Source organism: Anneissia japonica, unplaced genomic scaffold (assembly GCF_011630105.1).
Source record: "Anneissia japonica isolate Jap-2015-1 unplaced genomic scaffold, ASM1163010v1 scaffold3735_len701357_cov177, whole genome shotgun sequence".
Taxonomy (NCBI): Eukaryota; Metazoa; Echinodermata; class Crinoidea; order Comatulida; family Comatulidae; genus Anneissia; species Anneissia japonica.
Window position 1 is genome coordinate 203494 of NW_022723891.1, and position 15268 is coordinate 218761.

General features: G+C 38.9%; 1 protein-coding gene and 1 non-coding gene across 2 annotated transcripts in view; both read left to right on the forward strand.

Moving 5' to 3' along the window:
- LOC117112401 (testis-expressed protein 26-like) overlaps positions 1-11003 on the forward strand; it is a 12158-nt gene extending 1155 nt beyond the window's left edge. The window contains exons 2-8 of the mRNA XM_033255475.1: positions 314-506; positions 2334-2454; positions 3373-3538; positions 6268-6412; positions 8721-8897; positions 9611-9763; positions 10241-11003. Of these exons, the coding sequence (XP_033111366.1) occupies positions 314-506; positions 2334-2454; positions 3373-3538; positions 6268-6412; positions 8721-8897; positions 9611-9763; positions 10241-10389 (1104 nt within the window). The 3' untranslated portion in view covers positions 10390-11003. The remainder of the gene's footprint in view (positions 1-313; positions 507-2333; positions 2455-3372; positions 3539-6267; positions 6413-8720; positions 8898-9610; positions 9764-10240) is intronic.
- Trnas-uga lies at positions 5787-5868 on the forward strand. The gene has a single exon. It is a non-coding gene; the product is annotated as a tRNA-Ser (tRNA).
- Positions 11004-15268: the final 4265 nt, after the last annotated feature.

Below are 15268 nucleotides of genomic sequence, written 5' to 3' on the forward strand. Positions count from 1 at the left end.
GGTGTGTGGTGGGGTGTTGAATGAATTTTTAATTATTACAACTAGTGACTAAAATCCAAAGTGCTAATAATTTTAATTGTTAAACTAAGAAATGTAGGCCTATGATTGTTCTACGATATAGAAGATACCTACTTCGTGGTTTTGTATCAAAATTACGAAATTGTGCACGAAGTCTTAATTCGGTTTTTTTTTTCGTGAATGATGTGTGTTTTGTTCAATTTTTGTCATGTGTCACCATAGCCTAGGTATATTTAGATTGTAAAAAACCTTCCTTAATATTCCATGTTGTTCATTTATGCTTTTTCTTCCGCAGATCGGAGACGGATATGTAACACAAAGTTTCGCACGGAATTTAGAATCATTTTATAATAAGGCTAGCGAACAGGATCGCAAACGCTGTTTGCATCTCCTGGCATCATTAGCATTAGGAGAAGGAATAAATAAATCGACAAAGAAAGAAGATAAAAAGTTACGAAGACCCAAAACCGCTGGGCCTTCGTTTGGTGGTAAGTTAAATTTACATATTGTACACATTCGTCGTAAGCATATGATTTTTTTCCTACGATTATTTTGTTTAGTTTGATCCTACGCATGTTTGATAAAGCGATAAAAATGACATGCTCCGAAGAACATGTTAAAGTACAAGGCATTATAATAGAGTATAACGCTCATAGGTCAAGGAGGTACACGATGGGCATCGGGCGCTCTTCCGTTGTTGAGTATAAAAATATGTACAAGGTGAAGTAAATGTTACAAGGACAATTGGACTGTACGAGCCGCGATGGCCGAGGGGGGCGCATCATTTACGTCAACGTTTCAGAAGAGTGTTTTTAATGATTAAATTGAGGTTTAGATTATACTGTAATAACATTTACAAAATGTACCACAGCCCACATTGCTGCGTTCAAACATAAAAATGAATCGAAGGGCCAAGTATGTTGAGGGCCGCACGCAACAGGTCGAGCGGTGAAAGGCGCCACAAAATGCCTACGTGCTTGTTCGAAGAACGGCCAAGTCTTCTGAAATAAGCACTCAGAGGACAATGTACGCCTCGTTCGTATGCACTTTGAAGAACTAAACGCATCTTTCAGAGGATGGACTCTGGTTCACCTTATTCCCGTGAAGGATGAGGTTCTCATCACGACCGTCGCGCGCGATTCAACACAATGGGCTTTTCTTTGGAGAGTGTGCCAATCAAGCTTAACAGCTGACCAATCAGAACAAGGCAAGGAATACGCGCGTGTCCTGCAAACACACGCGTTGTCCCACAAACGCACGTGTTTGTTTATTGACTATGGTTTGCTTAGGCCTACATTACGCATTGTTTTATGGGACCTTAGCAACAACGATATCCAAGGGGTGGGGCCAGCTCTGGGCTAGCTTATCGGAAAGGTACATTGACGCTGCTAGTTATCGGGGTAATTGCCTACCTTTTATGCAAAGAAGGGCAGCGGTGGCGCCAGAAATTTGCCGACAAGGGGTCCGACGTGTCCGACTGGAGGGGTCCAAACCAAGGCGATGATGAAGCCTCGGTCTACGGCCCGGAATAAACTAATTCCTGTTAAGGTTCATGGGGAGAGTTTTTATGGCTTAAATTTGGTCCTAATTGGGATTGGCAATCAAAATAGCGTTTTTTTAATCATTTTTAGTCGTTCGTTGGACGACATGGGGTTCAGGCCTGTCCGAAGGGTGGTCAGATGCCCACCCTGCCCCCCGACCCCCACCCCGCTGGCGCCAACACTGGAGAAATTAAAGGGGAGGGGGAAGATGAGTTTGCCATAGCGCTGTCTAGAAATACACTCTAGTTTAATGCAATATCGATTAGAGAGCTGTATATCTCGACACATGTTTCACTTTTTATCTTTTTTTATTTTAAGTTACTGCGAAAGGAAATCAACGTTAAAAAGAAATATTCAGCGCTTTTGGCCATTTGGCATGTTGATGCATTACCATCTTCCTGTTATTGCCTCAAAATTACAAGTGCTCGAATCCCTGTTTAAATAAGCCTAATTAAGAGTCGCATGGTTACTGTCCGCTTCTTCAAATAGAAGATGCTTTACAGTGCGATCGATATTGATCAGTGTTACCTGAACTGAGAAAAATACACAAACCAGTGTTATTCTCTGTCACGGTGGATCGTATACTCTACCAGACGTTTCGTATTATTTACACACCAGCAGTTTGCATAAAGATGAAAGGTTCCACGTTTTAAAATGTTGCACTACAATCATTAAACCTCCGCCATTTCCCCCTAATTCGTAGCCAAAGGGTTGCTGTGACAACAGCAACAGCGTAACTTTTTTGCATTGATTTTTATATATTTTCTTTTTTAGGACATTCTAGTAATTGGAGTAGCCAGCAGGAACGACCAAAGTCAAGTATACCAAAGAAGACACCAACAACGTATCGTACTAAATACCCCGCCAAAGAAATAACAAGAACTAAACCGATTATGTAAGTTGATAATCATTATTCATTCACGAAATAACAAACACGAATTTTATAATGTATTTTTGGTACATAGTAATTAAAGTCGGGCACTCAATGCGTCTACGACGGTCGTAGGACCGTCGGCTGACAAATCAAATTCCGCTCCCTATGAGCGCTAGACGACGCGACGCCATACTGATTTAGCGGTGGCAGTCGGCACGGATCGTCATTAAAAGATCCGTTGTTGTGCTCGCGTCGTTGCACTGCGTCCTCCTCTATACGGTCGTAACACAAAATCAGGCACACACTGCGTCGTACGAGAGCAGTTACAGCCGTCAGCCGACGATTCCATTTCTGCTGTCTGCGAGCGTTTGACGCGACACCGTCTATTGACTGTCGATGGGATGCAGAGACTGTTCGGATATCGTTAAAAAGCTATCCGTTCGCGGGCTTCACTGATGAATTGCGTTCTCATTGAGTACGATTGACGGTTTGCAGTGTGTGCCCCTGGGTACCAGGGATTTTGATTTGTGTTGAGTGTATTCTTTAGGCCTTTATAATTGAAATACATTTTTCATGTGTAGAGTGCCTTTATTGATTTTGAATGAACTGTTGTTATATTATTATTAGGCCTATTTTGGTAATGACTATAATCTGCGGTATTATTATTTGTTGGTAATGATTGTTAGGCATCATTTTGTTTTCCGTTACTCCGTTTATTTCCAAAAATACTATTGAATTGAATTGGACAGGCGATTGGAGAAAATCTAAATTTGAATGTGTACTTCTCTGTCCATTTTCGACTCCTACGATGCGTGTTTTCACTGTCCATTTTAGATTACATATCAATGCGAAATTCTCTATGTCAATTTTGACTCCCTTTAACGCGTGCTTCTGTCTCCAATTTAGACCTCTTTTAATACGTCCTTCTCTCAATATTAGACCCCCTTCAACAGACGACATGTATCGGCCAACGCATGATCTAAGAGCGAAGGTTGGCGACTCGACGTATTCGAGCGAGTTCTGTAATAAAGGATATAAACGCCAGGTTGTCATTCCTTCGGGATCGGCGTCTGGAACTAGAAGGAATAATCCCCATCCGTTTCAGGTAAGTTGCTATTTTAAAAATTATCGTAGTACTGGAACACATACCATGCAATAGACCTTTCCGGAGTGTCTATTAAACTTAACAACTGACCAATCAGAACGGGCTCAGGAATACGCGCGTGTCCTACAACACACGTGTTGTCCCACAAACGCACGTGTTTGTGTGTTTTTACACTAGCTTGGTTCTCACGAGAGCCCTAGTATCCGGATCGGGAGCTAACCGTTAGCGCTAACCGTTAGCACCTGCGTGAGAACGCCCGATCGGTTAGCGCTAACCGTTAACGGTATCCGGATACGCTAACGGTTAGCAAGCGCCATCGGTTAGCAAGTTGAGGGCGTTTCTATCATCAACCAATCACACGTACGCTACAATTTCCAGTTTCTTATTGGCCAGTGATTCGATCATCATATTGTTGGTATCCGGATCGGGATTTTCTCGCATGGACCCACGGCAGCTAACGGTTAGCAGGATCCGAATCCTGCTAACCGTTAGCTGCCGTGTGAGAACATAGCCACTGTCATTTTGTGGGACCTTAGCAACAATATCCAAGGGGTGGGGCTTAGCGCAAAGGTCCATTAGCCTGGTTCTCAGGAGAGCCCTAGTATCCGGATCGGGAGCTAACCGTTAGCACTAACCGTTAGCACCTGCGTGAGAACGGCCGATCGGTTAGCGCTAGCCATTAGCAGTATCCGGATACCGCTAACGGTTAGCAAGCGCTATCGGTTAGCAAGTGAGCACGTTTTTATCATCAACCAATCACACGTACGCGTTTACAATTTCCAGTTTCTTATAGGCCAGTGATTCGATCATCATATTTTTGGTATCCGGATCTGGATTTTCTCGTATGGACGCACGACAGCTAACGGTTAGCAGGATCCGGATCCTGCTAACCGTTAGCAGCCGTGTGAGAACATAGCCTTCTTGATCGTTATGTTGATGGACCTTTCCGCGCTAAGCCCCGCCCCTTGGATATTGTTGCTAAGGTCCTACCAAACCGCAGGGTAAAAACCCTCGTCCCACGTGCGTTGTGGGACAACCTGGGGACAACACATACGTAAACGTGTGTTTGTAGGACACGCGCGTATTCCAGGCCTTGTCCTGATTGGTCAGTTGTTAAGTTCGATTCTCACCCCGGGAAGGTTTATTATCGACAGTGATCACATTATTGCCTCCTATCTGATTCTAAGCTCCTTCCAATTTTATCTTTGTGCTTTTTCTTGAGTAATATTGTAGTTGGTTTTGATGCACGTGACTGAGTATACACATTTTAAGAAACCGCACGCGTTCGATTAATTTAAATTTAGTCTTTTTTTGTTTTATCATTATTATCACATCATCATCTTCATTAATATCGTCAGCATCATCGTCAATATGATCTGCAGAACATCATCGTCATTGCATCATCATCATGCTTACTGTGTTGTTAATAAATGAAAAAAATGATTAGGTAGGCAGGTAGGTAGGTGTTGTGATTGTGTTGTGTAAAAGTTTATTATTATTGCAGAACTTGGAATAATTTTAAATGGAGCTTGATGAATTTTGTCAATGTCTGAAGGTCAAAGACAACAAATCAATGCAAACCTTATACAAGCAACGTTTCATAAACGAATTTATACATTGTTGCTTACTATGCAACTGTGCCAAGTAGGCAGGGTGGCGCTAGTGGGGGACCGGGGCCAGCGCCCCCCCCCCCCCCACGGGAGCCTAATAGCCTAATCGAAAAGTCATTCAGTTGCTCAAACTATATGTAAAAGATATACTGTATTATTTTTGGAAGGGCTTAGTTACTGTTTATTATGCTGTAGTATGAATGTCACTCCAAAAACATTGACAAGGCCGTTTTTTCTATGTTTCGTTTAACCATCATCAGGAAATAATACATGAGGCATCATCTAATCAGAACAAAGTAGGCTCGTATTATCATAAATCAGAATACAGGCCTATTTGAAGTAAAAATGCAGTAAACACTAAAAAGAAAGTCTGATAAACAAATGTAACTCTACTACTACTAAGCCTAGGCCAACTGACTGATTTTAATACCACGGTTGTCTGTTCGGAAATCATTAGGTTCAGGCGAAAATTTCGTCATTGTATTAGGAATCTCTGGGTGATTAGACTCTGATTAAACAACATTCCGCTGTTGGGCATCATCTGTAACCCACTTGCGTATAAAAGCTTGCGAGTCATCAGACTGTGACGATTTCATTACAAAGGATAGAGCCTATAAATACAAGCCTTTCTTACATCAGCTGTGATGGCCGAGTGGTTAAGGCGTTGGACTTGAAATCCAATGGGATCTTCCCGCGCAGGTTCGAACCCTGCTCGCAGCGAATTTTTTTTATTACTTTTTTTTCAACGCTTATTTACATTGTGTACATCCTATTTGCTTTTTTTAGCTTTTTAATTGTATAAGTTGTTTTTTAAAGTATTTATTGATTACTTTATATTTTTCTTTATAATTTATTTAGTCTTCTTTAGTCTTGTTAACACCGAATATGTCCAATCAAATGCCAATGAAAAGAAATTTAATAGGATGTTAGAAGTATCATTATTAGTGATGAAAAATATATTTCAATTTTTGCTCCTATGAATAATAATTATTATTAATATTATAACTATAAAGCTGATGATAATATTAACAATAATATAAAAATATATATATTTTTTGGGTAGTTTAAACAAAATTCTCTTAAGATAATAAATATTTACTCAATCTTTTTCAATTTCAGTCTTTCATTGTTTGGAAATTTCCAAAAAACACGAAGAGTGATCAACAATCGTATTCAAGACCCCTTACAGACCGTATGATGGACGAAGTCTTGGCAGACAAGTGTAGTTCAACTTATCAAAACGACTATCTAGGAATACCACAAGGTAAATTATTATTATTAATATTATTATTATTATTATTATTATTATTATTATTATTACTATTATTATTTTCATTATTATTATCGGTAGTCTAGTGGTTATGGCACCAGGCTAGTTATTTGGAGATGGTGGGTTCGATTCCCACCCGAATCACTTGCACATTTTTTTCGCTAGTATTTGGTAGAGTACTCGGTGTGATATTGCGTCAGGTAGGGCAAAACATCACTCTTATGATATTTTCCTGACGCAATCTTACATCGTAATAACATTTGCAGTACCCGTTACTACTTGGGGATCAGATTCAACAATAATTACTAAGTCAAGCTCGGAATCTAGTGGTTATGGCGCCATGCTAGTTTTCTGGAGGTCGTGGGTTTGATTCCCACTTGAATCACTTGCGATTTTTTTTCCACTAGTATTTCAAAACTTCTACTGAGTATTCGGTACGATAATACATCAGGTATAGGGTTAAAACATCACTCCTATTCCTGACACAAACTCAAACATCATAAGATTCCCACCCGAATCACTAGCACTTGCAAATATTTGTCGCCAGTATTGGGAATATACTGAGTATTTGTTACGATAATACGTCAGGTAGGGCAAAACATCACTCCTATTGTTATTATATTATTATTATGGCAAGGCATGTTATTATAATGTTATTATTAGCCTAGGCCTATTTTTTTTTATTGCTGCTACTATTATTATTTACTCTAAGTTTATTATCGCCCCTCCCCCCGCTCCTATACGCTTGACTGAGTTCAATGCCTGGTTTCTTTAAAATCGATACACTGTCGCTACGAGTGTTTTCAGTGCAATTGTGACTGCATACAATCGGGACTTCTAGGCTTCCCAATCCGACCAACCAATCAGCATCTCGAAAGCTGTCGGCGCTATCCTGTAGCGTAAAGCCACATTTACACTAGACACGTGACACGATTACGACACGACAACGACATATCATCGCGTAGTTTGTATTCTTCAACACTTCGCGCATCGTGTCGAGTTGTAATCGTGTCTATGAGGCTTAAGTTTGTGACACACAAAAGTTATAAAAGAGAGAGAGAATAGTGATTGACTGATAATAGTAAACAATCAGTATCAATTATACTTCACTACCTATTATTTTTTCCTAGGGGTTTTGACATGTTTTCATATTACGATGACATACAATTTATAATATGAAATCAGCAGAAATGTAATTAAAACAACAGTAGTTTTATATGTTCCCAATATTGTTTCATGATTCAATGTTAATGAATGAAATAGAATCCTATAAATGTGTACGAAACACGAAGAAAATGAAATCCCAATGGTTAAGGGTCAAAATTGACAAGATTGGTTTATACGAAGTACAGTAACACATGGAGTATGCCTTACCGATATTCACTCCAAGGATTTGGGGAGAAAATTCTGGTTTATTTCTCAAATTTAAAATTCAAAATTCAATTTCAATTAATTTCAATTTCAATTTATTCAGAAAAACCGCGGAACAGAGAAGTAAAGTAGTAAGCCTACCATAACTTTAAAACTATAGAACAATTTCATTAATAGGGGTTTATAGTTAGTCATACATATACCAGAATAATAATTCAGCTTTACTTAAATCCCGGATTACCGCCACTGGTAACAACAGGGTTACATTTTAGCTTTAATTTCATCAAATATAGGCCTATAATTAAAAGTTTGAAAATATTTTCGGCAAAAAGATGGATTATATTTTCGTTTCAAATATTAAAAGTTGTACCATTTTCCAGTGGCGAACCCGAGGCTCTTCTACCACCCCCCCCCCCCCAATCCTCCAATTAGAAAAAAAATAACGTTGAAAAAATGGAAAATTGCATTCAAATGCAATCTGAGAGTGCCGTTTTCCGGCCATCCACAGGTGCAAAAATCATAACATTCCTTACCTCAGTCCCAACCATGGTGGGGCTGAGGTGGATAAACCATATTATCTGTGAAAATCCCTCTTTGTGCGCCCCTCAATTACGAATTCCTATATCCGCCTCTGTTTTCTCAAAAGGAAGATCATTAGTAAATAAAAACGCTGTAATACTAATGTCTTCATTTTTTAAAACATAAAACATCACATTTTTGGGATCGTATAAAGGTCGATATGCAATTTATTATGGTATTTGATGTCAGGCCTACATGGGTCGAGGTTTGGGAAATCACAAAATCGGGTCCCAGAGGAAAAAAAAAAGTTCGGGAAGGGCTTTATGCATATGCGGTATTTGAAGTAGGGAACGATCGTCAGCGCAGTGTGTGCACCAGTAGCTAAATGTTTGGTGTTTTCTTTTTACATTAGGTTTTCAGATGAAATCTGCTTTTGACGAGGTACCAGATGAACAGAAGCCACAGTTCACTCTAGATTCTACAATGCGATTCTCCTATCAATATCCACAAACGAAGGATGAGTTAAAAGCAAATATTAGTAATAAATACGGATGCTATAAGAACCTACGCCAGCCCGCGACTGGTATTGGTAAGTTTCAAAGCACTTGTTGAATAAAATTTCTTAGTATTAATAAATAGTGTTACATTTTTTTAAACTTACTTAATTAACAAAATAATAATAATAATAAATTTCCTGATATGTATAATCAATACACCTTCCTATACATTTATTTATTTATTTATACAATACATTTCAATCCTTGACCGCTTTTGATCAGTTTTTCTTGAATACATAGATATTGTGTAAATCAAATGATTGATTTATACCAGAATGTGATATAGGGCCCTATTATTTTTTAATCATATTTAAATTGTGTTATATTATGTTCTTCTTGCTATTTGCTTTGTAAATTGTATTGTAAGAATTGTGGGTATAATTTATGTATTTTTTTAATTTACTGTTATTGTTGCAATAGTATGATATTATATTTTGTTTTTTATGTTCAAGTGTGTACTTTTATCTGATATCCTCTACCTCGCTAAGTATTTAGTGAGCTGAATTTGAATAAAATAAAATAAAATAATTTTGTTGTGAACAAAAAACACCTTAAGCTTATTTTCCAAAAAATCGTCACACTTCTACGTAGATGTCTCCGACGCAATTGGGAAAGGCTCCCTGATTCGACCGACCAATCAACATCGGTAAATGCTGTCGTCGATAACATTTACCGATTTTATGGAAAACAGGATTAACTATCAAATAAACGATATGAAATTTATAATTTTACAAATTCTTCACAGTTCCAACCGCGGCCAACGATCAGATGAACATGCGTACATTTACCTCGTACGACCAGTTCTTTAACAGGCCGTACAAACCCGGTCAAGCCGAAATATATGAAGCTGTAAGAACCGGCAAGATGGATGAATATATGCGACTGGCAAACGATAAAGGTAAGGCAGACACTAAATTAGAAACTAAAATCATTAAATGATGTCATTAAATAGGCCTTTTGATGATGATGATGATGATGATTATGATGATGATGATGTTGATGATGATGATAATGATGGTGATGATAATGATAGTGTGTGGTTGTGCTGTACATTATACTGATGTTGATGGCAATGCGGCGCCTGTTTGTAATAACCATTCACTGGCGGAATTCTAGTTAGAGGGAACCACTGACTTTTACAGATAAAGCGTCCAAACCATTCAGCACTCCAATATATTTCAGGCTGACGTACGATATTTTATAGCTATGGCACCTTTATTTGCCGGAAACTCTCAGATATTATAAACCTAAATGTTTTTCCAACATTTTATTTTAATTTTAGGGCTCCCATTGAGCCAGCCTCTGCCACGTTCTGGTCATATTTCTAAACTAAAACTCCGTGAGATATATGTAAACTTTTTTGTTTTGTTTTCAGAGCGAGATGTACTAACCAAGATGCTAGACGACCACGAACGCCGACCTCGAACGCCAAGTCCGAAATATCACCCGCGTCCTCCATCTGTCCGGTCAAGTCAGCCGTCAAATAATCTGACCTTTATATCCGGTTGGACGGGTCCCATGTAGACCTTCAGAATTTGGTGCAATAACCTGTCACGTGATTTTGATACCAAATCGTTGAGTATTTCAACTGGATTTAGTTTTGTCAAAATAAATTATGATAGATAGTATGAACTCAGCTATACATTGTGAGAGGTATTTTTAATATGATCATCCAACGTGTTAATGTTTAATGGCAAAAAAAAAGTGTATTGAGATGCGAATTATGCATAGGCCTACCTATTTTTGTAGTTTAATTTTCCAGTGTCTTAGAGGCGTCATAAAGCATAGCGTCGGAGTCGTATAGGCCTATATGCACGTAGATGTATTGTAGACACAGTGGAGGGTAAACTTTTTTCTCGCCTTTTTGGCTCCAGCATAATGTACCAAGCCTCGCCCTTCAATATTGTTCACACCAATCGGCGCGATTTCCGGAGCGCTCTGCCCGGCAACGGAAACCGTGCTTGGTGTTAAAGTAGGCCTAGCTTTGTCCCACAAAACATGTAAATCGTAAATGTACGTAAGCCTGGTTCTCACGAGAGCCCTAGTATCCGGATCAGGAACTAACCGTTAGCGCTAACCGTTAGCACCTGCATGAGAACGCCCGATCGGTTAGTGCTAACTGGTAGCAGTATCCGGATACCGCTAACGGTTAGCAAGCGCTATCGGTTAGCAAGTTGAGCGCGTTTTTATCATCAACCAATCGCACGTACGCGTTTACAATTATCAGTTTCTTATTGGCCAGTGATTCGATCATCATATTTTTGGTATCCGGATCGGAATTTTCTCGTAGGGACGCACGGCAGCTAACGGTTAGCAGGATCTGGATCCTGCTAACCGTTAGCAGCCGTGTGAGAACATAGCCAATGAATATTTATTCATTACTACGCTTATTCGTTCACATTAGACCTTTCCGAATTTGAATGTAATAACATAACATGTTTCTACGGACTTTAAAAATAAAATAATCTAGTTAAAATCCATATCGTAGCACAAACAGCGCGGTATTTATAAGTCAGACCTGCCTATGTGAACTTTATCAGCCAATCAATAGTCTATTCATGACCGATAGAGGGCACATTAACTGTGTGAGTAATCGGAGTAACTCCACAACCTATCATGTCTTCTTAGCTAAGAATGTAGGAAATTTAGTCTGTTAATTAATTAATTGCCTATGATGATTATTTGGTTACTCAAAGAGCAACGCTCGTGAATCATTAACTTTATATTAACAGCACTAAATTCAAAAGTACTATATTATTTATTACCGTAATTTTAAATTTTCCGTTAGATAGTAGGCCTATGTTAATGATATTGCTAAATATTTTATTACTATTATGATACAATGGTTCTGGCTACAATTACATTAAAAAAATAATAATGCTATTTATTTTGTTACTTTAACAGTGCCTTTATATTTTAATATATACACTGTTTTTATGTATAGGCCTATTTTATGCAGGTATTTATAGTTGTTTTTTTAGTGAAATCTGCTTTTGTAATTGTGCAATCACGCTTTAGAGATTTAATACAGTATCGAGCACATTTGAATCAGACAACTCCTGTTTTTGTGAATACCTTATGCATACGTGTTATATTCAAGCATGTTCTGGAAAGGCAGGGGTCCCAAGTGTCCCGGAACTCGCGGGAGTGTCCCGGGAATCGGGACGAACTTCCGCACTCCCGCAAGTGAGCAGGAATCTCATAATTATTTGCATGTTTTAAATATTTTATAGTCTCATGGAAGTCAGTGCCGATGGGTATCACTGCAGTAATAAAATTAAAATGTGTTAACAAAAGTCATTAACCACAGGAGATCAGTGGAGGACTCAAAAAAAAAAAATGGGAAAAGAAGACAATTCTATTCTAAAATTTATGTATGAGAGTGTCATTTCCGGCCATCTAGAGGTGCCATAATAATAACTTTTCTTACCTCACCCCAACCATGGTGGGGTTGAGGTAATAGGTAGGTGGTATCTTACATCTGTAAAAGTTCCTCCCTGCCCCCCCCCCCACCTCTACTTCGAATAGATGTGTATAAGAGACACCCCCCACACCTCTACTTCGAATTACTGGATCAGCCACTGTAGATCTAGCTCCCGAAAATGACAAACTAAGAGATCGGACAGCTGGAAAATTTGAATAAAACACGTCATTATTCACACACGAAGGTCTGTCGCACATAGAAAAGTGTGTACGCTTTTAGCAGAACATTAAATGTGTGCATTTTCAAAAATTCTTTGTTAATGTGTTTTATTATTTCGTCATCATCAAACCAGTGACGTATGTCGGATATTAACATGAGAAATAGGAGGCGAGAAAGAGACATGGAGAGAAAGCTTCGAGCGCTAGCTTCGATAATGAGGTAATCTAAGGTATTTTTACTTGAGTGTTATTTTTTTGCTCCGCAAGTTTTCGAAGGCGTTGCCTGGGTATTAGATTAGACGATTTAGTTCGTATTTGACAAGTCAACTTACATCGTCACGATTTTTTACAGCGGCCCACTTGGGATTGGAAATTATCGCGTAACAAACTTGTTTTCTTGAAATCCATCTTGAAACATCCACCCACTTCCCCCGTCTCCCACGTTTATTATGCTGCTGCTAACACATGCCGTGCTTAGTTTGTATGGTATTTTGACAATAAATTTCTTCACAGAGACGTTGATCTTGGTGGCGATGACACGCCCAGTGTGCCAGAATATGTGTAGGAAGTAATAATCAGCTAGGCTACGTGTAATTCCTGCTACAACAATCCGTAGGCCTAAATGTTTCAAGAGAATGCTGTTTTACTTAAAGAATGGATGTTTACTTGTAGGAGTACGAAACTGAGTTTTCAAATCGGAATGTATGACAAATATTATCATATACTAATTTGTGTAAAGACAAAATGTTTGTGCCGATTTACTCTGGAAGAAATATATCGTAGCACCATTCTTTTAAATGTCTTACTGTTATTGGCATATTTTGAGTTCCTATTTATGTCTATTAAAATATCATTAAAAAAAACCAATTTTACAATAACACGGGTCTACAACATATAACTTGTCACGCTACAAAGTGATAATCCATTTTTCAAATTACATTCGATTGGTTACACAACTCTGTACATAATGGACCACCACTAAGCCCTGCCCCTTTAAACATAGCGTAGTAAACACGTGCGTTTGTGTCTATGAGGACAAGGGCGTATTCTTATCGATGTTTGGTCAGTAAAATTTTATTGACCAAACATCGGAACGTTCCATTATGCATACGAACGTAAGCCTTCTTTCCATAAAATCGCTATCGAGCAGTATCTTATCGATGTTTTGTTTGGTCAATCAATCAATCACGTTTCATTGACACTCCGAAAAAGTCATTAAGCATGCGAACGCCATCGCATGCCTTTCCATAAAATCGCTACACGCTATCACTGATGGTTTTCGGTGATGCTGATTGGTCGGTCAAATCGAGAAGTCTTTACAATTGCGTCGGGGACAGCTAGTGCAACGATAGTGAAAGCACTGTAGCGATTTTATGGAAACAGCACTTCAGTAGGCCTATTAGGCCTTGTTTTTTATTAAAATCGCTCCCCTATTCGACCGACCAATTAGCATCGGCGAAAGCTATCGGCGATAGCGTGTAGCGATTGTATGGAATTATTGAACCAAAGTTGAGATTGTTACGTAGTAACGATCCACTTAGCCTTACGTTTTATCCTGACTACCATCATAATACAGTATGTTAGCACATGGCTACCGACGTTGCAAAGTCAGCGTAGGCCTATATTTTTGCTCTGATTACCATTTTACAATCAGAGAATAATAATAGCCTACTATTATTACAGTACTGTACCTCTATGGTATCAGCATGGAGAATTGGTATCAGCCGTCATTGCAGAAGTGTTAGGCATGGCCTTTAACGGACAGAGATGTGAGGATATACAACTTCATAGAAGAAACAAACAGACGACGAGTTTCACTTTATGTGACCATTTTGTTTATACAAATTCGCATGTTCTCAGTTGCTTAGGTACTGATATTATTACGAGGAAATGTTTGTATGTTTAAAGAGATACGGACCATCTACATTAATTGCTCGGTTGGACATTTATTTATACGCTGTTCGATAGATAATGTGAGGTTTTACTTTTTTTCAAGGCGAGAATCTCGAATCTTCTGCTATTGACTGGTTAAGTCTGAGATTCGGTCATGCGTAGTCTGGCCCACGTAAGCGTGCGCCATTTCAGCTGCGTTCTGATCGATCGTCTTTTAGAGGTTAATGCCTTGTCTTCTATTCTTCACTGTTTTTTTAAACCATCGTCGTCGTTAGCCAGGCTACGACAGCTGTCTATATGCCTTGATTTACTGCAGTCGTAGCTACCCATCTCGCGTGCAATGCAAATAATTTCTTTTGAACTTAGGCCTCAGAAAAAAAAAAATCTTCCCAAACCACGGTGCGAGATGTATATTGACTCAGGAGACGTATTTTAACGACTATCAGTTCAGATGAATCAGGTTTGAACGGTATAGACCTTTTTGGAAATCTCACCTCATTCTTGTCTACGAAATCGTTGATTTTGAAGTGCATGTCGATTTTAGTTCGTTAAAGGCTACTGTTTCGTCATCTGAAACGCAAAAGTCGTCAGGTTGGATCCGAGAGGCAGTTTTCGTCGTCTGCTTAGAATGGGGGCTAACAAGGAGACCTCCAGGGGCGGCGATGCCTATGACACCCAAATTTCAGGTAACGTACTTCATACCTGCTTTAAAATGACGACTGGCGAAATAATTATTATTTAATTAATTTGTCTGAATAATGCATGGTAATCGTCGGCAAAGAAAACCATTACCATATTTGACAATAGGCCTAGTTCCATCTCGGACGTCGTAGTCACCATCATTCCAGGCTATTTTCATTAGCTGAAC